Raw genomic sequence first — 23,111 nt, forward strand, 5'->3', positions numbered from 1 at the left:
TATACTTGAAATGTTATATTTATTAAGGAAAAATAAATTATTATTTATTTTTAAGGATAGGTTGTTTCTCGTAATGTTGCATATGTTTTATTTACACAAATTCTTTTAAGATGCAAACCATCACGTTTTGCTGTTAAAACTGCTACAGCATATCACACCTAAGCCCTCCAGTACAACTGTAAGCAAATATGTATTGTTGAGAAAGCACCAGAAGCAGTCGAGGAAGCAAGACTGTATTCCTAGTAAGGTAAACTAAAATCTCTGCCTTTTTTATTCCTCGTTCCCTGAAGGAGTTACACGACCAAGTGAAGGAATCTCTCAGCTAGAGTTTTGAGGCCACAAGTGCAACCTTAAATGACTGTGCTTGAGACTGCAGTTTCTGCAGGCAGGCATGTCCAGCTAAATTACATTACAATAAAACCATAGGATTTTGTTATTTTAACAAACTGAATGGTGGACTGAAATCAACACGTGAAAGAAAAGCTAGGCTTGAGGTTTGCTCCTCTTTTAAAGGAATAGTGTTATTCTAATTTTATTGATGCATTAGTTTTCATAAAGTGCGGTAACAAAATAAATAATGTGAAGAAGGTTCTGAAGCTCTATATACAACTCTGGGATTGAGATACGTTACTGATTATGTGCTTGATAACCTTTTAACTCTGTGGAAGCTGAAATATACATGAAAAGTTCATTGGTCCAAGTAAAATAATGATTCTTTCCCCCCTTAGTTCAGTCTACTGTGGAGAAATATATAATTATGCTAGCTTATTCTATAAAACAAGATTAGATTAACGAGAAAATTTATATGCTATAGACTAAATCCGGATACAGTCAGGTGCTGAGCATTATTCCTGGCTTCAAAATAGGATGTATCTGTTTCATCATCTGGTTGGGGTATGAAAGGCATAGTTTGATGCTGCAGATTTTCCCAGTCCACATCACTGAAGAGAGGATGACATTTTAGCTCTTAGGAAAAATATAAAACAAAACAGTATTACATCATTGCCTAAGTAAGTACTGTTTTACAGGAATTAAGAGAAGGTCTCACATATATCTTGTCCTTGTTTTGCTACTCACAGATGTGTTTAATCTCTGTGCAACCAGATACTTCACTGTGTGTAGTGTGTCATTTTTGTATAACATCCGACATATGACAGGAGCTTGGCCTGTATTTGTCAAATGAGTGAATGATTTGCCTTAACAGAAGCCTGTCTTACTCAAGTCTCCAACTTCTTACATAATCCCTGACTTAATCAGAGAAGAGCTTGGCCTACTTCCTATTCCAGGATACAGTTTCCACACCACTGATCTTCATGATTAATGCCCACTGCTCATTCCAAGTCTTTGCTGCCGTTTTCTATCTCTGCGATCCTTAGCACCACCTATTGCCCTATATAACTTTGGTAAGAACCTCATCCTCCACTACTTTATTTTCTTCCATATGCTTCATCCTTATCCTTCATGGTGATTTTAACACATACATTGATGACACTTGTAAACATTCTCTTCACAGTCCTTTGACTTTGATTTCATTGACTTGTATCTCCATTGCACAGCACTTAGCAGTATGGCTACCTCCGGAATCTTTACTGCCTCACTTACAAGATCTCAACTTTGTTCCTCTCTTGAACTACATTTTCAGTACCTGTCTTCTTTGCGATTTCCTTCTACCTACTAAAATGAAAATATGCTCTTTTGATCACACTTAACGATACTTAGTTGCTAGACACAACCTCCCCTCTCCTCAATCCTTCACTTTGTAAGACAATAAAGATGTTGGCAAAAAATTACATGATAGGGCACCTGAGTGGCTCAGTCGGTTAAGTGTCCAACTTTAGCTCAGGTCACGATCTCACGTTTCATGGGTTTGAGCCCTGTGTTGGGATCTGTGCTGACAGCTCAGAGCCTGACGCCTGCTTTGGATTCTGTGTCTCCCTCTCTCTCTGCCCCTCCCCAGCTGTGCTGTCTGTCTCTCTCAAAAATGTATAAACATTAAAAAATTCTTTGAAAATTAAGTGACAATTAAGAGATTAATTACTTAAAAAAAAAACAAAAAACCCAGCAACCAGTTTTAGGAAAATAATGGGAGAAGACTACACAGACAAGAAAGAATTACGTGTCTATATTGGGAGTGAGGAGTTGGGAAATCGATATGTCTACAAGTAATAACTCACATTTAGAGAAATTGTCTCTTAATTGTTCAAAATAAATGCTTGAGCATGGATTACTTTAGTTACTTAGCAGTAAATCTTAAACTATGATATCTGGATATGATATGATACTTTATGGCTCTCTCATAACTATTTATTTAAACTGAACTCTCTATGGCATTCTAAGCCAGTTTAAGATGAACCCTACAAACAGTTGTTGAAACAACTGTTTTTAACTGAAGACTATTCCTGTCATCTGCTTCACTATGTAAATTGTTCATTAAACAAATGAACAAAAAATCAGAGGTCATTGGTGAGGATGCTGTTCTTCAGTCTCCAGTTACTTTCATTTATTTTGTACTTTGGGAAACAAAATTATCCCAGTTGAGAACTCCTGTTCTAAAGTAATTTTTAGAGCTGAGCTTTCAAAGGTCTGCACCCACAGTTTACATAGGATTTTTCTCTTCCTGTGAAGCTCACTCTTCACAGAGGTCTTTCTGACTACTCTAGAAAATCTCTTGTCAACATTTTGTATCCACTCACTTGCTTTATTTTTTCTTCCCAGGACTCACTGCTAGATGGTATTATGTCATGGCTGTATCTGTTTACTTTTTGTCCTTCCACTAGAGAGAAGCTCTAGAAGCACGTGGGTTTTAGTCTTGTTTATCCCTGGGATACCTCCAGTGCGCACAGTAGCATTGCGTGGCACCTAGAAGTCACTCTGTAGGATTTGATAAATAAGTAAATAAACTGTTGATCTTACTTGAGGGAACACCTAGAAGTTGTTGCAAGTGACATATTACCAAAGCTTGTTTTTCTAAATACCTTATATCACATGGAAATGCATCTGGGGATGTAACTGCTTATTTGTTGCTTATATCTACTTCGTTATAAGAAAGATTTTAAGGCAGGTGACATTAAATTTAACTTCAATCTAAATGGAAGCTAATGGGTTTTTTTGGTTTCAAAATTGGAGTTAATAACTCCCGCACTGGAAAAAACCATTGAATGGGTCACAAATATACCAATTTTTCTTATTGTAGACAACCTGGCATCTAATACGTTTTCCAGTCAATAATGATATCAGAAATGAAGCAGTAAGAAATTACATAAGATAATTTTGATAGAAAAATATTTGCTGTATTTGTTGATGATCAACTTTATCAGGCTTTAAAAAAATCCTAAGACATTGACAAGATTATTTTAAGGTTATTATTTGAGATTAATAAAATTCAGTGAGTGAACATCCTAACCTGATGCATTGAATTTTAATGTAGAATAAGGATCAATATATCAATATATATCTATCAGGCAAAAACAACCTGAAGAAATTTTTAACCCATTTAGTAGTCAGATTATTTGTAGTGTTGTACTAGAACTTGATATCATTATTACCATTCACCTGAAACAAATCAAGGGTAAGAGTTTAACACAAAACCTTACCTTTCATTCCGGCTCTCTTTGTATTATCAATAGTTAAAAGTATTTCTACTGCATTTTGAGCATTATCAGATAACTTTTCTTCACCTTCAGGCCAAGGGATATCTACAAATACAAAGAGCTTATTGATCATTGTTCAAATAATACAGAGAGATAAATGCATCTAACTTAATAGAAAAAGAATCACCTCTTTTCAGAATATTCTGGAATACTTGCTGTGGTGTTTCATCATTGAAAGGAGGAATTCCTGTTAGAAACTCAAACAAGCAAACTCCAAGTGCCCACCAGTCTACTGCAGGACCTGGAATTTAAGAGGGATTAGTTGAACTTGCAAGCATTTTGTACAAATGTTTCATCAACTAAAACATCAATACATGGATATTTGGGCAAAATCAAGGTATTCATTTCCCTAAGGCTTTCTTCTAGCTTCATAAGGTGCAAAAACTCAAATTACTTTCATTTCGGTAACATGGCAATGACTTTACTTCTCTGTTTTCCAGGAAGTTTAGATTAGCAATTAACCTAGCTCATTAAAGAAGAGTTTAAGCTATTTTTTGTCACTCCCAGTAACTTCTGATATTATGAATGCTAAACATGTTCTAAATCCTAAAGCATAACCCAGGAATGTGTTTAATCTAAAGATTACTCTCTAAAATAGAGTACTTGCCAATTTCAAATTAGAGAACAATAACATTTAGATAATTCTGTATTCCATTTACTTCACATGGGTATGAAATGAAGTAGCAACATTTATACTAATTGGAAAACAAACTGGTTAACAAGGGAAAACCTTAGTGTTTTAATGTACCCCTTACTCCTTTCAAGAACACAGAGGGACAAAGTAGTTTAACAAAAAGTGTTCACTTAAACTATGGCTTGGCTTGCAGAGGTAATTAGGAGATAAGGTTTAATAAATAGGTAAAACTGATTTCTAAATGAGATCTTTACTGGAAGCATCATTCATGTACAAAAGATGTTTTAAATGATAATTTTAAACAATACTTTATAATATGATTTATACTTTTATTTAGTCTTGTCTATGAAAAAGTGTTTCCTAAGCAAAGGTTAATTTCAGTCAAGAAATGACTAACTTTAATATAAATTTAAAATAGGAATTCTAATCTAGTACTAAATTTGCTTGGAAATTACTCTTTAAAATCAATTTCACAAAATTCATTATTATGGTTAAGCAACTGCCACCATTCCATTTTCAAACAAGAAGAAAAGCACTGGGGAATCTGCCATTAGGAAAATAATCACATGCATTTAGAGAGCCACATAATCCCCTCTTCCCTAAGGAAAAAATGATGAGAACAGTCCATAGGCTTCCATTTCTATAATAATTACTATACAAAATACAAACCACCTCAGTTAGTAGCTCTTTTAAGCACCACTGAAAAAGAATTATTCCAACAGATAGACAGTAGAACCAAATAACAGAAAAGAAGGGGAGAAATCAGGAAAAAAACCATACATTTCATTATTTTACTTAGGTTAGAAATTAGAACGCTTTCTCCAGCTCAGCCAAAATGTACTCATGTCAAAAACATACATGATTTCTCCATGGATATGCCACACATACCCATATATTTGAGTCAAAGTCTAATAAGATCACATATTATGGTAGAGTGTAGCAATTATATACTGCTAGCCAGAGAAATAGAACAAACTTGTTTTTACACAATTGATTTTCTAATTTGAAACCCACATCTGTAATTTGTACATTTGATATGGTTATACCTTTATGTTTTCTAATAATAATGGAATTAAATAGTTAAGAAAATTCATGCCCTTTTGTGGGTGCTAATTTTTAACATTTTTTATGAAGCCTATGTCCTAGGTGCAATAAGAAAGGCTATATCTTTACTCTCTGCTCCTTTTAAAGTTATTTTAAAAATGCTACATGCTTACATTTGCTTTCAAAGAGAAAATCAGTCTCTCTGGATGTCTTACTGCTCTGAAAACAGAATGCAGTATATTTTTATATTTCCTAAGTGAGGTGAAAGGAAGGAAAACAAATTTTCTATGCAATGTGATCTAGTTATACTTTGACTGTTCAGTTTAATTTGCTTTGCCATATTACTTTACAGTCTGAGATGTTCACTCACCAGAAGTCAGAAACCCTGCATACAAGAAAAGAGTAATTAGGTATACTGTATGAAAACTGAGTTCATTTTCACATCATTCACTGGACTAGATACTACATATTGTGCCATACACAATGATACCAAGATGAATAAGAAAGATCACTTTTCCCAAGAAGAAAACAACCTACTCTGGGAGAGACAAAAATAGATGAATTTGACACAATGTTAAGAGAGATTAAACAAAAACATGCACCAGAAGCTATGGGAAACTCAGGCAGGAGTTCCAAAGTCCTTGGTGGAGGGGGAAGACCATGAAGGGCGTCAGAGAAGTCTTGGCTGTCCTCAACATGATGTTTAGAAACAGAGTGGTCAATATAAGAAACAGAATTGCTGTAGTGGCTGACCTTGGGGTCTGGGATTTGGGGAAAGAGATACAAAGTAGTCATTTTTTAAAGACTGTTAAGTTACTTTGTATTATTTGTTATTTTAAAAACTGTGTATCAAATTACTTTTATGAAAATGAAAATCTTAAAAACCTATCACTAGATAGCTGAGGTAACTACATGTCCCACTAAAATAATGGCAGGATCCTAAAAACCAAATCTTTAAATTTGAAGCTTACTGTAATACTGTATCCTAAATAGAGAAAATGTAGATTATAGGAAATGAGCTGGCAAACCTGTGACTTAGCAATACAGGCACTGTACAAAACAAAAGTCAAGTAAGCACCCAGAGGAACTTAGTTGCTTTGGCTAGTAATGGGGAATACGGATTATGTCTCTTTTCAACATCATAGAGATTGTTAACAGTGTTAGCTGAGTGCTAACCAATGAATCCTTCTGGGATGCTATGGAGAAGGAAAACAGACCCAAGTCTCAAGAAATCTTCATAAGCTTTTGCAGTGGAGGCAAATATAATAACATAGGTAAAATGACATAAGCTGATGTTAAACAGTTTATAATAAAATGATATAAAAATAAACAGCTACTTCTCCGTAACTGACCAAGGATGCTTTGTGGAAGAGGTAACATTTGAACAGGTGATGAGATGAAATTTGATGGGAAGATGACGGGGTTCTGGCTTTTCTCAACTAAGGGAAAATACTTGCGAAAAGTAGGGAAAACCTGAAGAAAAATGTGTCTAAGAAGCAGAATGGGAACATAAGGCTTATAATGAGATTCTTTGAATCTGCTGGCACCTCGATCTTGGACTTCCCACATTCTGGAACTGTGTGTGAGGAATGCATTTTTGTTGTTTACAGAAGAAAAAGAAACAGATTCTTTTAGATGAGGCTAGTACCAGAGCTTAGAGCCTCCAATGCCATGACTGATAATCTGGATTTTATTTTGCAGGTGGGAAGGAGCCATCATGGTTTCTGGAGGAGAGCTAACCACTTTATGTCTTACGAGGGAAAATCTGGTGGCAGTGATTACAGACAATAGAAGGAAGATGATGGTCCAGGAAGAGAGTTAGTAAATGAATGAAAGGGAAAGACGAGTTTCTTACAGAGGATAGTGGCAGAGATGAAAACGTGAGAAGAAATTCTGCAGGAACAGTATTGACTGGGTCTACATGCCTGAATGTAGGGATAAGATCCGTGCTACCGCGAAGGTGGTAGTATTGAGAGAGGGAACGGAGGACGAGCAAACTGGACAAATCCCATTTTGACACAGCATGGCAAGTGGAAAGCTGAGCAGGTACCTTGTCCATGTGTCTGCTGCCCAGAAAAAGCCAGGATTAGAGCTGGATATTTGGGAAGCATCGGCTAGGATGTGAGAACTGAAGTCACGGGAGACATGAGGTTAACAGGAAGTAGGTGTAGAGAAAAAAGGGTAAAGTAAAGGGCAGGATTGGGAAGAGGAATCTCCGTGTTTTGAAGAGCTGAAGAGTGGAGGAGTAGCAACAGAGGAATGAGACTGAGAAGGAGCCGGTATATCTGACAAGAACGACATCACTGAGGCCTGTTAATAACAAAATGTCAGTGACAGGTGCCTGGCTGGATCAGTCCGTAGAGTATGTGACTTCTGACCTCGTGGTTGTAAGTCCAAGCCCCATGTTGGGTGCACAGATTACTTAAAAATAAAAATCTTAAAAAAAAGAAATAGTGTCAGTTAAATGGTAGGGAGAACAGTCAGATTGCTTGAGCAAAAAAAAAATATCAAGCAAAGAAAAGAGGCAACCTTTGAGAAGGGACATGGTGAGGGGGAAAAAAGGATGGAAATTATTTTCAGGGTAAGGAGAAAAGGCAACATAGGAATAAAAATGGAAGGGGTGAAGGGGATGTGGGGAAGATGAGACAGTTGATCACCAAAGGAGCCCAAAGAAAAGGGAAGCAACTGATAGATCAAGGTGCTCACATTATGGACCAAATTATGTCGCTCCGAGAAAAGACATGTTGAAGTCTTAATCCTGAGATCCTCGGGATGTGCCATTTGGAAATACGGTCCTTGCACATATAATTAGGTAGGTTGAGATGAGGTCATACTGGAGTAGGGTGGGTGCCTAATCCAATGTGACTGGTGTCCTTATAAAAACACAGCCACGTGACCATAGAGACACAGGGAGAACAGCATATGAAGAGGGATGATTCGAGCGAGGCACCTGCCAGCCAAGGAACACCAAAGACTATAGGCAAACCACCAGAAGCTGGAAGGGGTGGGGTAGTTTCTCCACACCTTTTAGAGGGCTCGTGGTCCTGTTGACACCTTGATTTCACACTTCCAGCTTCCAGAACTGTCAGACAAGAAGTTCCTATCATTTTGAACTATCAGTTTGTGGCACTTTGTTACAGTAGCCCTCGGATAACCAATACATTCGGTTCCAGAATACAGGAAGGAGACATTCTTCAGAGAGAAAAGGGGAATAAGAGGTTAGGTAAAAATGCCATCCTTGTCTTCCTAGGCTGCATCCTGAACATGCCTCCTTTCTGGCTTGACCCTTGTGGTGAGGGAATAAGTGAGGGTAAGCCCTAACTAGAGTGTGCTTCTGCAGACTGGAGTTTAGGCCCAACTTTATTTTCCTGAGCCAAAACTGGAACAGGCCTGAGAAGACATTTAGAGAGACGATGCAGGTGAACAGTAGGGCTTCTCTGGATCACTGAGACTGAACCAGAAGGCAAAGAACAAATGGCTGCATGTCTTTTTTTACCATAAGAAATGCCATATTTATGAGAAAAGAGAATCGCATGAAACATTTTTTCCTCCAAAGAAAATGTAGAGATAGAGAACACTTCAAAAACACAAGATACGGAAGCCTTACCATGGGCCCTGCCCAGTAACAGCTCAGGTGCGAGGTAGTCTGGGGTTCCAAGAATTCGCCCATCATCCACTGGGGCTGCCCCTCGCCTCACACTCTTTGGAGTTCGGTATGGAGTTCCTGATTTGATCTGATTTGGGGTCTGCTAATTTAAAAAGAGTTTAAGAGACAGTAAATATCTCCATTCCTTTTACAGAGAATTGCTAAGACAAAAGCAAAGCTAGGCTGCCAGATATAAGCGATCTACTCAAATCCTTGATCAATTTTGAAAATGGATTCATTACCAACTATAATTTTGAACAGTCTCAAAAGCTGGTGAAATTCAATAGTTTAAATAACACCAATTATTTCAGTAAGATGAGGACATGCAAGAAAGAATGAAAAAATACCATGAAAAAATTTTTTAATGTTTATTTATTTATTTTTTTAATATATATTTTTTATTTATTTCTAGGAGAGAGAGAGAGAGACAGCGTGAGCAGGGGAGGGTCAGAGAGAGAGGGAGTCACAGACTGAAACAGGCTCCAGGCTCTGAGCTGGCTGTCAGCAGAGAGCCCGACGTGGGGCTCGAACCCACTAACTGCGAGATCATGACCTAAGCGAAAGTTGGACGCTTAACCGACTAAGCCACCCAGGCGCCCCAATGTTTACTTATTTTTGAGAGAGACAGTGTGAGCAGGGGAAGGGCACAAAGAGATAGGGAGACACAGACTCCGAAGTAGGTTCCAGGCTCTGAGCTGTCAGCATGGAACCCTACGCAGGGCTCGAACTCATCAGCAATAAGATCATGACCTGAGATGAAGTCAGACGCCCAATCGACTGAGCCACCCAGGCGCCCCAAGAAAAATTTCTTGATAGCATGGATTAATACAAACTTAAGAATGGTCACTGAGGGACACTGTGACAAATGATTAAATTACTGGGACAAGACATTAAGTTGGAACTAAACATAAATAAACTTCCTCTGCTAATTGGTGTTTAAGTTTTTAAGATATTCTGTTATCTTGGGGCACCTGGGTGTCTCAGTTGGTTAAGTGTACAACTTTGGCTCAGGTCATGATCTTATGGTTTGTGGGTATGAGCTCCGTATTGGGTTCTGTGCTGATAGCTCAGAGCCTGGAGCCTACTTCTGGTTCTGTGTCTCCCTCTCTCTCTGCCCCTCCCTTGCTCACGTTCTGTCTCTCTTTCTCTGTCTCAAAAGTAAATCAAAAATTAAAAAAAAAAAACAAAAACAAAGATATTCTGTTATCTAACAAGGACTCTGAGACCAGCGGGACAGGTACCAGCATATTCCACAAACAGATAAGAAACGGGCTGTGAGAGAAAGGGGCTGCTAAGTCACTCAGTAAGTTCTGAATAGACAACTTGAATCTTGTGATCCTAATTCAGGGTTTGCACTTTCTATTTTATGATCTCTCTCCAAAGGAAGGAAAAAAATGAAACTTTGGGTTTAAGATAAAAGTTTAGAAAATACAAACAACATAAGATTGGAAATATATATTTTCCAACTTGTTTCTATAAAAAAAGAGATCAGCTATGAAGATCCTTAGAAGGCAGCAAGGTAGAGTGGACTCTATATTGTACCTCAGAGTGGCTGTCATCAAGTGAAAATATGTGATTGTAAATATGCAAACATGCGATTGGAAATATGGGAAAGTCTAGAGAGCAAATGAAGAAGGCACTATAGTTAAGAATAATAAAATTACTACCAGCTTTATCTTCCTGCATCAAAACCTCTAACCATCAATCCATAGATTCCCAACCTAGAATTCTATGGTAAATCTCATATAATCCAGGTGAGAGGCAAGCATCTGGCTTTAATAGTTTATTGTTACAAAGTCTAAAGACAATGTGTTAGGGGCACCTGGGTGGCTCAGTCGGTTAAGCGTCCGACTTCGGCTCAGGCCATGATCTCATGGTTCATGCGTTCGAGCCCCGCGTTAGGCTCTGTGCTCACCGCTAGCTCAAAGCCTGGAGCCTGCTTCAGATTCTATATCTCTCTGTCTCTCTGCCCCTCCCCCCTCATGCTCTGTCTCAAAAATGAATAAAACATAAAAAAAAAAGACAAAGTGTTAAAGAGTTATAACATACCTGATATGGCACATAGGATGTTCCTTTTTGAGTGGGGGTTATAGCCATGGGATATGAACCACTATAAACACAGGAAACATCCATTGCATCTAAAGAGGTAATGCTCATTTTGGATGGTTCTGAGTTATTAGATGCATTAATCGGACTGTTAAAACTTCGAAAAGCTACAGCATTTCTTTTAGATATGGTTAATGTTTTCAACACCTCCGAAGATGGGGCTAACATTTTTTGGCTACTGCCTTGCACAGCGGGATTCTCATCACCTTTCGACAAGGTACTTTCTTGCCATCCGGGTGATATGGTAAGTAGACCTTCAATGTTGGATTCTTCAAAAGACGATTCTTTGATGCTTTTATCTGGATCTAAGCACTGCCTTTCTAATGAACTTTCCATTATAGAAATTCCAGGAAAAGATGAATCAGAGTCCATACAAATACTTTTAGAAGCTCTCTCATCATCAGAACAGAGAAAACTAGAATTTAAGTGATCCTTCTTATTATTCTTGTCACAATCTTCATCCAGTTCACACATAAGGTTTTTTGCTATCGTTGGGACAGGTGATTTTTCTGGTGTCTGTTGTTTATCAGTGAAAGAATTGACCACGTTCTCCTTATTAGCACAGTCATTTTGCTGACCTCTACGTACCGATAGCTTAAGGTCTTGGACTTCAGTTGTTAAGCCTGTCCTTTGATTTATACAACCATCGCTTATTTCATTACTACCTTTAAGCTCTATACAATTTTTTTTATTCTGTATAATATTCTGACAAGGACTAGAGTCAACTAACTCAAAATTTCTTTTAAAACCTCTCTTCCCAAGGTGATCTTCAGTCATATCACCAGAATCCACAGCCCATGGATCAGACCGATGAAAAGCAGGCTGTGTTTTCTCAGTGGCCATATTAATGTTATTTATATCCAGTTCTCTTGCTTCCCAAGAAACTTCCCCAGGGAAGCATTCTTTAGCGGGGTTTACACAAGAGCTTCTAGTCGCAGGAATGGTACCGCTGTCATGAATGGGAGAAAGGGCTAACTCAAGATCCTTTTTATTGAAACCTTTGGTCTCGATGGCATTGGTAGATTTTGTACATAAAGGTTTTTCTGTTATATTCCAACTCGTCATTGTAGAACCCAGTGCATCATCACTTTCCTGAGAGGGAGGAAAAAACACTGTTTTAGCTGCATAAAACTGAGATTCTTGAACCTTTTAAACATGTTAACTTAGGGAGAATAAATAATCCTATAAACTACTATGCTACCCATTCCCACTTTCCAATGGAACAAAAAAACAATGATAACCAAAAATTAGAAAATAATATAAACAATTATAGCATGTATTTATATATATTTTGAGTAAAACACTAGTCTAAAATTCAAATGAACTCTTCTAGAGTATGTGTTTGTATAATTTAATATGCATTTGTATAATGTATTATTTCATATTCTGTAACACGTATTTGATACAAATTATTTAAGTAGCAAATATTAATAGGCAACATTTTCAGGCAAAATTGAGGGTAAGGTTACATTATGTATATATCTGCTTGGCAACAGGGGTATAGATGATTCTGTTTTGAATTACAAAATGCACAGGACTTGAAATATAGTTAATGGAAAATTATAGGCAAAAATTTTGTTAATGTAAACATATATCACTTTGTACGAGTATAATAAAACCAAGCTGATAAAGATGAAGCTAAACTAATAATTTCTAATTAAAATTCCAAAATAACAGGAATAAGAATCCACTGTCAACAAGATGAAATGATGATGCATTAATAACAAAATACTTTTCGTAAAATCTGTTTGAATTCCAACTATCTTCAAGTGCTCTTGTATGATCAGAGCTTTGTACGTAATATTATAAACTGGTACAGGGGAGGGGCGCCTGGGTGGCTTAGTCGGTTAAGCGTCCGACTTTCGCTTAGGTCATGATCTCGCGGTTCGTGGGTTCGAGCCCCGCGTCGGGCTCTGTGCTGACTGCCAGATCAGAGCCTGGAGCCTGTTTCAGTCTGTGACTCCCTCTCTCTCTGACCCTCCCCTGCTCACGCTGTCTCTCTCTCTCTCTCCTAGAAATAAATAAAAACATTAAAAAAAATTAAAAAAAATAAAAATAAAAATAAACTGGTACAGGGTAGTCAGGAGTTTTACAAGATTACTCAATTAGAGTGTATCTTCAGTAAATTCTAACACTGCCTACTTTTGGTATGTGAAAATCAAACTTTATTACTGTACTTAGTAATAATGAGTGCTTGATCATGAACAAAAATAACAAAAATCCCTAAATTATAACTCCTAGATCTGCAAGATCATCCAAAGATTAGCACAGGGTTTATCAGGGTTCCCTTGTGGTCCATTGTTACTCTTGTGTTCATAACTCTTTTTGAGAGAGAGGAGAGAGAAAGAGGGAGTGAACAAGGGTAGTAGGGGCAGAGGAAGAAGGAGACAGGGAATCCCAAGTATGCTCCATGCCCAGTGCAGAGCCTGATGCAAGGATAGATTTCATGATCTATCCTAAGCCAAAATCAAGAGTTGGACACTTAACCAACTGCGCCACTCAGACAACCCTCTCTGTTCATAACTTGAGAAAGACTACTATAATCTAATTACTGCATTTGCCAAGGATGCAGAAGTGGGAGGAAGAAGGTAACCCTGTGTATAGTTTGAAATATTATACAATATACTTTCTGTAATAGGAAGAGGTGAAATAACAGTATTAGGAATGGAAACCTGTTTATCCTGTAGCATGTACAACCTATAGAGCAGTCTATAAGAGAAGGAAAAAAGATTAAGGAAAATAATTTGACCTTACTTCTAGAATACAAATATCCAACAATAAAGAAAACCATATTACTGAGAATAAGGAGCAAATACAATCTAAATTACTTACTCAAATGGAAGGTTGATTCTTTGTGTATTATCATCATTCTAATATAACAGTATTTCATCTGTACTCTATGAAGGATACTTTATTAGAATTTAAAACTTTAGTATCTCTCAGCTTTAATACTTATTGGCTTTACTGGCTTAAAAAAGGCAAAAACAGAATAGATACATGAAGTAAAATAATTTTAAGTTAACTCCATTCACTTAGCAAGCAATCTCCTTAGAATAAATGCTTTTTTTTTTTTTTTTTTTTTGGCGAGAGAGAGAGAGAGAGCACAAGCAAGGGAGAGGGGCATAAGGAGAGAGAATTCTTAACAGGCTCCATGCTCTGTATGGAACTAGACGTGGGGCTTGATCCCATGACCCTGGAATCATGATCTGAGCTGAAATCTAGAGCAAGATGTTCAGCAGACTGAGCCAACCAGGTGCCCCTAAAATAAATACCTTTAAAGGCACACCTGCATTACCTTTGTGGTCTAAAATTTATTTCTGATCCAGAAGAGTTACCATTCCACTAAATGAGAAACTGGCAGAAAACAGTATAGAAGGAGGCAGTGTAAGTTTTAAAGTAAGACTTAAAAAAAAGAAAGTGCAACAAGCTAGTCATAGTAGGGAATTAAAAAAGAAAAAAATACAAAAAGACCAAAGCCCATCTAGATGTCTCTGAGCCAAACATTTACTATCAATTATCTACAAGCTCATTATATATTATTTAAAAAAAAAATCTTTTTTAATGTTTATTTATTTTTGAGAGACAGAAAGAGACAGAGCATGAGCAGGGGAGGGCCAGAGAGAGGAGACAGAGACAGCGACAGAGAATCCAAAGCAGGCATCAGGCTCTGAGCTGTCAGCACAGAGCCAGACGCGGGGCTCAAACCTACGAACTGTGAGACCATGACCTGAGCCGAAGTCATATGCTCAACTGACTGAGCTGCCCAAGCGCCCCTATATGTTATTAATCATGAATAATTCCACACTTGAACGAGAAATGAAATATTTAAAAATAACTGGGCAGAATACACACGGTAATGAAGACTGCCTTGACTGCTGTTCAGGTAACAGTTTCATTTCCTTACAGAATTTACATGAAAAAATAAAAGGCTTCTCTATCATCGATGGGCCATACTAAACTGGCTTGGGTTCAGATAAATGGCACTCTCACCTGGCAATCCTTTTCCCATGTGGGACTGCTATGGCACTCAGACTCCACACTGGACACGAAGGTGTGCGACTGGCTGCTGGCACTTGACGTAGCCAGCCTTCTCCTGGACTGCAGAAGATTGGAAGTTAGGCACTTCACAGGTATCCCGGGATTGGAGGCAACTGTTTCAAGACCTGTAGGGAAGAGAAAATGTTGAAGCTTGTGTCACATCTTTCTGATTTCCTCACTGAACCTGAAACTTTGCAGAAAATTAGGCAGAGTATTGAGTATGGCACATCAGAACTCTCTCCGGGTAAACATTATCCAATCCACAATGATGGCTCAGGTGTTTTTGGCACACAAGTACCGATCTGAATGTTTAGGGTAAAACAAAATAAACAAAACAAACCCCTCAACGTTCTCAAGTGAAAATTGGGACAAAAGAATCAAGTTGTAATTAGAAGGAAATCCATTTTGAATATCCATTATCCAATTTGAAACTCTTCTTAATAAAGGAGCATTCTTGATGTTCTATATCCAGATATGATAAAAGACTGAAATGTGACTAAATTTACGTAGTTCAATTTGTATTTAATTAAAACCATAGCTTTATTCCAATGTTGAGGTTTATCTGCTTACAAGTATGAATTACACACATCCATAAGGGATTTTCTTTTAATATGACTGGGTACAATAAGTAACAGTGAACTGGCTAACAGCAAGGTAGTACAAGAAAGCAGCATCCTCGGGGCCCCTGGGTGGCTTAGTCGGTTAAGCATCCGACTTCAGCTCAGGTCATGATCTCATGGTTCGTAGATTCAAGCCCTGCACTGGGCTCTGTGCTGACAGCTTAGAGCCTGGAGCCTGCTTCAGACTCTATCTCCCTCTCTCTCTGCCCCTCCTCTGGTCGTGCTCTTTCTCTCAAAAACAAGTAAACATTAAAAAAATTATTTAAAAAAGCAGCATCCTCTACATGACACTTTTGTGTGCTAATGAGAAAATTTTATCTTCAACTATTTCAAAATCTTTTGAAAATCTTTTAAAAACAATTTTATAAAGACACACAATATTATAGGTACTACATCTTGTTTATGTAATTAGATTTCCAATGACCCAGTACAGTGAAATTTACCCGATGATTATTCTAATACCACGCTAAATGAAGAATATCTCATTAACTAGATCATTTATCCTGTTGACTTAAAGATATGCAATAGGGGTGCCTGGTTGGCTCAGTCAGTAGTGCATGTGACTCTTGATCTCGGGGTTAAGTTCCAGCCCTATGTTGGGTGTAGAGATTACTTAAAATCTTTATTTAAAAAAAAAAAAATCTGTGACAATCTGTGTCAGAAATGGCATTAACATGAGGACATATAGGAATGCCCCACACTGTTAAAGAATTTGCATTTCAAACTCATATTGAAAATTTAAAAATTTAAAAACATGCTGTTCCTCAAAAGACACACTTAATAGAATAAACTACCTTTTCTTTTATACTCACATGAGTTTAGTAGTTTGCTAGAATAAGGAGTAGTATCCTTGTGATCTACAGACATAGGACAAATTAGTGATGTTTCAGATACATGGGTTGAAAGAATATTTGCACAGTCTCTGTTTTTTTCTGCAACAGGTGTATACTAGTAAAGAGAGAAAAACAAAAACAAATGCTAAGATTTACCTCCACAAAAACACCACCTAAATACACAGACTGTTATACCACCTAAATAGATAAATGTGAAAGTAACTCAACACGCTTGATATTTAAATTTATTTTGATCAGGGGAGCCTAGGTGACTCAGTCAATTAAGCGTCTGACTTTGGCTCAGGTCATGACCTCACAGCACGTGAATTCGAGCCCAACATCAGGCTGTGTGCTGAACAGCTCAGGGCCTGGAGCCTGCTTCAGATTCTGTGTCTCCCTCACTGTCTGCTCACCTCCCCCCCAACCCCCACTCATGCTCTGTCCCTCCCTTCCTCTCTCAAAAATCAATAATAAGCATTTAAAAATGGTTTTAAAAAATAAATTTATTTTGATCATTTATTAAAAAAGGATTTAAAACTTTAAATGGGCATGTTATGTGAGGTTTTTTTTTCTAAATAAGTACTTACAAATCCCAAAGAGCTAATGAGAGATAACACTTGTCCTGGGGTTCTTGAATAATCTTGTCTAGGTTTAGCCATTGATGGTGTTGTAAGGATATCCATCATATTGATATCTAAGTATGGAAAAAAAGGTATGTGAAATTCTTTAAAAACCTCAATGTCACTGACTTACTAGCTAATAATCATCTCTTTTGAACTTTGTTGCCCTTTTCACATTATGAACATTATCTATAAAGTTAACTTGTGTTAGATAAACATATCTAGTGAAGCCACAGAGTAAACACATACAACCAAACAGAGAAGGACGAATACCGTATGATCTCTCTTGTATACGGAATCTTAAAAAACAAAACAAAAACAAGCTCACAGATACAGAGAACAGACTGGTGGATGCCAGGCGCAGGGGCAGGGGATGGGAGAAATGTGAAGGGGGTCAAATATAAAATTTTAAAAGATAAATATTTCCTTATTAAAAAAAAGAAAGCAGGGGGTGCCTGGGTGGCTCAGTCAGTTGAGAGCCCGACTCTTGATTTCAGCTCAGGTCATGATCTCATGGTTCATGAGTTCAAGCCCTGCATCGGGCTCTGTGCTGACAATGCAGAGCCTCCTTGGAATTCTCTCTGTGTCCCTCCTCTGCTCTCTCTCTCTCTCAAGATAAATGAATAAACTTAGGGGAAAAAAAAAAAACAGGGCACCTGCATGGCTGTTTTTTCAGCAGCCAACTCTTGATTTCAGCTCAGGTCATGATCTAACTGTTTTTGAGATTGAGCCCTTTGTTAGGCTCTGTGGCAGTGCAGAACCTGCTTGGGATTCTCTCTCCCTCTATCTTTATCCCTCCCCTCACTGAATGTGGAGCCTGCTTAAGATCCTCCTTAAGATTCTCACCGTCTCTCTCTCTAAAAAAAAAAAAAAAAACAAAAGAAAATGAAAAAAAAAAGGTAATGTGATAAATCTACAGTGTTTTTCTTTTGTTTTTTAACTGAAGGATGTATGACACACAATGTTACATTAGTTTCAGGTGTACAACATAATAATTCAACAACTCTACATGTAGGCAAACCATGAGAGACTCTTGAATGCTGACAAAAACTGAGGACTGATGGATGTGGGGGGGAGGAGGGATGGGCATGGAGGAGGGCACTTGTGGGGATGAGCACTTGGTGTTATGTGGAAACTAATTTGATAATAAACTATTTGTAAAAAAAAAAAAAAACAAAAAAACTCTACATGTTATGCTACCACAAGTGTAGCTACCATCTGTCACCACACAGTACAATTATGATACTGCGGAATATATTCCTGATACTATACTTTCCATACCCGTGACTCATTCATTCCATAACCAGAAGCATGTACTTTCCCACTCCCTTTTACCCATTTTGCCTTTTTGCCCCTCCCCACCAACAAACCATCAGTTTGTTCCCTGTATTAACGGGTGTGTCTCCGCTTTGTTTTGTTTTAGACTCTGCATATAAGTGAATTTATTTGGCTTTCTGTTTGACTTATTTCACTTAGCTTAAGTTCACACACATTTTATTTATTTATTTATTTATTTACTAACATGGAACTCAGGCTGGATTTTTATTTTTTATTTTATTTTAAATTAATTAATTAATTGTTTAATTTACATCCAAGTTAGCTACCACATAGTGCAACAATGATTTCAGGAGTAGATTCCTTAATGCCCCTTACCCATTTGGCCCACTCCCCCCCCGCAAAACCCCGTTTATTCTCTATATTTAAGAGTCTCTTGTTTTGTCCCTCTTCCTGTTTTTATATTATTTTTACTTCCCTTCCCTTATTTCCATCTGATCCTTCTTTTTCTCTGTTTATTTATTTTTGAGAGGAGAGAGGTACAGAGAGGGAGATAGAGGATCCAAAGTGGGGTCTGCACAGACAGCAGAGAGCCCGATGAGGGACTCAAACCCACAAAGCATGAGATCATGAGCTGAGCCAAAGTCAGCTGCTAAACTGACTGAACCACCCAGGTGCCCCTCAAGTATCCATATTTCTATGAGTAACTTCAGTAATTTCTAGTTTCTATTAGGAGCAACGCTGCTACAAAGTTTTACTCATATTATTTTCTTCTCTTGAATCATTTCCTTGGAATAAAAGACAGACACCTCAGTGGCTGAGCACCTGACTCTTAATTCTGGCTCAAGTCATAACCTGAGAGTTGTGAGGTTGAGCCCTGCGTTGGGCTCCACACTGACCACGCAGACCCTGCTTAGGATTCTCTGTCTCCCTCCCTCTCTGCCCCTCCCCTGCACATGTGATCTCTCTTAAAATAAACATTAAAAAAAAAAAAGGAAGAAATTCTAAGACATAATCAGTCACTAGGGCAAAAAGAATTAAAGCTTTTGTTTCTTAAAACACATTGGCAGATATCTGTTAGAAAGCACTTTGCTAATTACAATGTCAAACTGTGCTTTTGTAGTTTCATTAATTCTGGATCTTCAGTTCCCTCTCTCCTTTTTTTTTTTTTTTGCCTGGTTTAATAGGGTGAAATGATTCATTTGTTATTTAAAAAAATTTCTTTTAACATTTATGTATTTTTGAGAGACAGAGAATGAGTGGGGAAGAGGCAGAGAGACATGTTCTGAAACAAGCTCCAGGCTCTGAGCTGTCAGCGCAGAGACTGATGTGGGGCTTGAACCCACGCACCATAAGATCATGACCTGAGCTGAAGTCAGATGCTTAACATTTGTTATTTTTTAAATTAGTATTTCTTTCATTACTAGTAGTGAAATTAACATACTCCCATATATATGTGTGTGTTTGTGTGTATGGATTTTGTGTGTAGTTTCTTTGCCCTTAGTTTATCAAGGTGGTCCGGTCTGTGTGAATAAGTTCTGTAGGTATTACTTCATTATTTAAAAAAATTATTTTTTAATTTTTTTCTTTTTGAGAGACAGAGAGAGACAGAGCATGAGTGGGGGATGGGCAGAGAGAGAGGGAGACACAGAATATGAAGTAGCCTTCAGGCTCTGAGCTGTCTGCACAGAGCCTGATGCAGGGCTCAAACCCACAAATCATGATGAGATCATGACCTGAGCCCAAGTTGTATGCTTAACCAACTGAACCACCCAGGCACCCTGAAATTACTTCATTTTAATCATTTAACTGATGTTTAATTGGTCAAATCAGTTTTAGTAGAGACAAAAAGTCAGAAGAACAGAAATGGTGAGTTCTTCTTTGAAGATCCAAAGATCTCTGAGGGCCCTAAAGGATTTAGGAACAATTATTACCATTTTTCATCTTTAATTGAAAGGAAATACCAGTATACTTTTCTAGTCTTTTTTGGAACAAGTAATAATCAAATTTTAGTCATTATAAACTAACAAAAGAGTGTAAGTTAGTAATATGTAGTATCTAAAATTTGTTAGATTTTTTAAAAGGTACTTACCTCCAATTTTTCTTACCTCTATTCAAAGTAACTTTGGAAAGGCCAAAATCTGTTAGCTTAATATGACCCTCATTAGAAATAAGCATATTGTCTGGTTTCAAATCCCTGCATGTACAAAAGACAAATAGCAGATGAATAAAAAAGAGCTATTGTTGATGTGAGAATTAGCAGGGGAAAAAACCAGAAAGTTACAGAGCATCAAACCCTATTTATTTTCTCTAAAATGAGGCACTTATTGCTGGTTTTGAAAATGGGGAAAACAACTCTCAAAAGTAAATAATCTTTTGCATATTTGAACCTATGAGAAAGTTAACTGATGTAATGATTTATTAGCTTTGGCCTTATTTATTAGATATTCCATTAAAACAAAATAAACCTCATTAGATAAAATAAACCTCAGACCAAGTCAAAATGATATTTACCTCTCTCAAGTAGGGTAAGATTAAGTCTTAACAGAGAAAAGTCACTTAGAACATGACTTTTTAGAACATGACTGTGCACAGAGCAAAACATTGTAAGACAGCTGGAATTAGAAAATATAGCATTTTTGGGGCGCCTGGGTGGCTTAGTAGGTTAAGCGTCCGACCTTCGCTTAGGTCATGATCTCGTGGTTCGTGGGTTCGAGCCCCGCATCAGGCTCTGTGCTGACTGCCAGCTGGGAGCCTGGAGCCTATTTCAGAGTCTGTATCTCCCTCTCTCTCTGACCCTCCCCTGCTCATGCTGTCTCTCTCTCTCTCCTAGAAATAAATAAAAATATTTTTAAAAAAATTAAAAAAAAAAAGAAAATATAGCATTTTTGTGTTACAATAAAGGAGTGGAAAAAAGATTCAATATTCTTCACAACAAAATGCCATACTGATGCTCAAAGTAACATATTTAAAAAACAAAGGGAGGGGAGATGAAAGAAGAGTTGATGGAGTTTCTAAACTTACACAAGTTACTCCCAAACTTTAGATAACCCAGATACACGGGCAAATTATTATGCAAATATTTCAGACTCAAAGACTTAATACATAATTTGATTACTTATGCTTTTTAAGTAATAGTTTACACAAAAGGCAGTCTTTACCTGTGGATGATTCCATGTCTGTGAAGATAGTCTAGAGCCAAGGCTACTTCAGAAATATATTTCACAGCCATCTCTTCATCAAAATAACCATATATATGTAAGAGAGACTTGACATCTCCACCAATAAGATATTCCATTATCTATCAAAAAGGAATACAAATATTATAAATTATAAACAATATGATTATTTGAAAAGTATTATTTGAGGGGCACCTGGGTGGCTCAGTTGGTTGAGCATCCGACTTTGGCTCAGGTCATGATCTCACAGTTTGTGGGTACAAGCCCCACATCGGGCTCTGTGCTGACAGCTCAGAACCTGGAACCTGCTTCTGATTCTGTGTGTGTCTCTCTCTCTCTGCCCCTCCCCTGCTCATGATCTGTCTCTGTCTCTCAAAAATAAATAAATGTTAAAAAAATTTTTTCAAAGATAAAAATATTGAGTGTTACAGTTATATATTTTTAGTATGGTTCTGTAACAGATACATTTTTATTTTTTTAACATTTTTATTCATTTTTTGAGAGCTTGAGAAACAGAGCATGAGCAAAGGAGCAGAGAGAGAGAGAGAGAGAGAGAGACACACACACAGAATCTGAATCAGGCTCCAGGCTCCGAGCTGTCAGAATAGAGCCTGACCCAGGGCTCAAACCAAAGCACCGAGAGATCATGACCTGAGCTGAAGTCAGTCACTTAACTGACTGAGCCACCTAGGTGCCCCTGTAGCCATGTTTTATGTGGTTTAAATACATTCACTGATTTACTGAAAGACTAGAAATGGATTTAACCATCAGGTATCAAAAGAGTTTTAGATTTGACTCTATTTTTGTAATCTATCCTGAACATTCAGGTCTACAACTCAAAGTTGAATATCAGGTTCTTCCACATAAGAGTTCTGTTCAGACACAAGCTTTTATAATCTTTTTAAAGTTTATTTTGAGAGGGGGAGTGTGCACATGTATACACATGTGCAAGCAGGGAGGGGGCAGAGAGAGACGGAGAGACACAATCCCAAGTAGGTTCTGTGCTGTCAGATCTCACAAACAGTGAGATCATGACCTGAGCCAAGATCTTAATCTTAACTGACTGAGCCACTCAGGTACCCCTTCAAGTTTTTGACATAGCAAAAAAGTTGATGTGTGGCACAGTTAAGTTCCACAGAGGGCTTTAGTATATCGAGGATAAAGGGTTTCCACTTCTGAAGGCAACCAAATTATGAAAGGAATTAGCATTCTATCGGTAAAACTACAAATTTGGGGTCTAAAATCTACATCCTAAGACCCATTCATTCATAGGGAACCAACTGTGCATACCAAACATAAGCTATTGGAGTCACCAAACATTTAATGTACAGAGCATCTCAGAAGTCAAAAGAATCTCCAGAATTTGGAGTTGAGATATCCTCACCCATTCCTGTGCCCTCAAATTCTTCCTTAGAAATGAAAAGCAAGGAATTGTCAAAGTCCACACACCCAATATCCACCACTTC

General features: G+C 37.5%; 1 protein-coding gene across 4 annotated transcripts in view; it reads right to left on the minus strand.

Moving 5' to 3' along the window:
• The window catches only part of MASTL (microtubule associated serine/threonine kinase like), a 29,447-nt gene continuing 6,336 nt past the window's right edge, over positions 1-23,111 (minus strand). For 2 of the 4 annotated variants that reach the window (XM_039220502.1, XM_039220504.1), the window contains exons 3-12: positions 21,628-21,767; positions 20,575-20,663; positions 17,159-17,265; positions 16,551-16,686; positions 15,071-15,243; positions 11,024-12,172; positions 8,936-9,074; positions 3,778-3,891; positions 3,594-3,695; positions 1-966 (exon numbers count right to left, since the gene is read on the minus strand). In XM_039220502.1, coding sequence (XP_039076433.1) covers positions 809-966; positions 3,594-3,695; positions 3,778-3,891; positions 8,936-9,074; positions 11,024-12,172; positions 15,071-15,243; positions 16,551-16,686; positions 17,159-17,265; positions 20,575-20,663; positions 21,628-21,767 — 2,307 coding nt within the window. In that variant the 3' untranslated portion in view covers positions 1-808. Of the gene's footprint in view, positions 967-3,593; positions 3,696-3,777; positions 3,892-8,935; positions 9,078-11,023; positions 12,173-15,070; positions 15,244-16,550; positions 16,687-17,158; positions 17,266-20,574; positions 20,664-21,627; positions 21,768-23,111 lie in introns of all 4 variants that reach the window. The other 2 variants (XM_039220501.1, XM_039220503.1) reach the window with 1 other exon arrangement.

This window comes from Hyaena hyaena, unplaced genomic scaffold (genome assembly GCF_003009895.1).
Source record: "Hyaena hyaena isolate Hyena2069 unplaced genomic scaffold, ASM300989v1 scaffold_896, whole genome shotgun sequence".
NCBI classification, from domain to species: domain Eukaryota; kingdom Metazoa; phylum Chordata; class Mammalia; order Carnivora; family Hyaenidae; genus Hyaena; species Hyaena hyaena.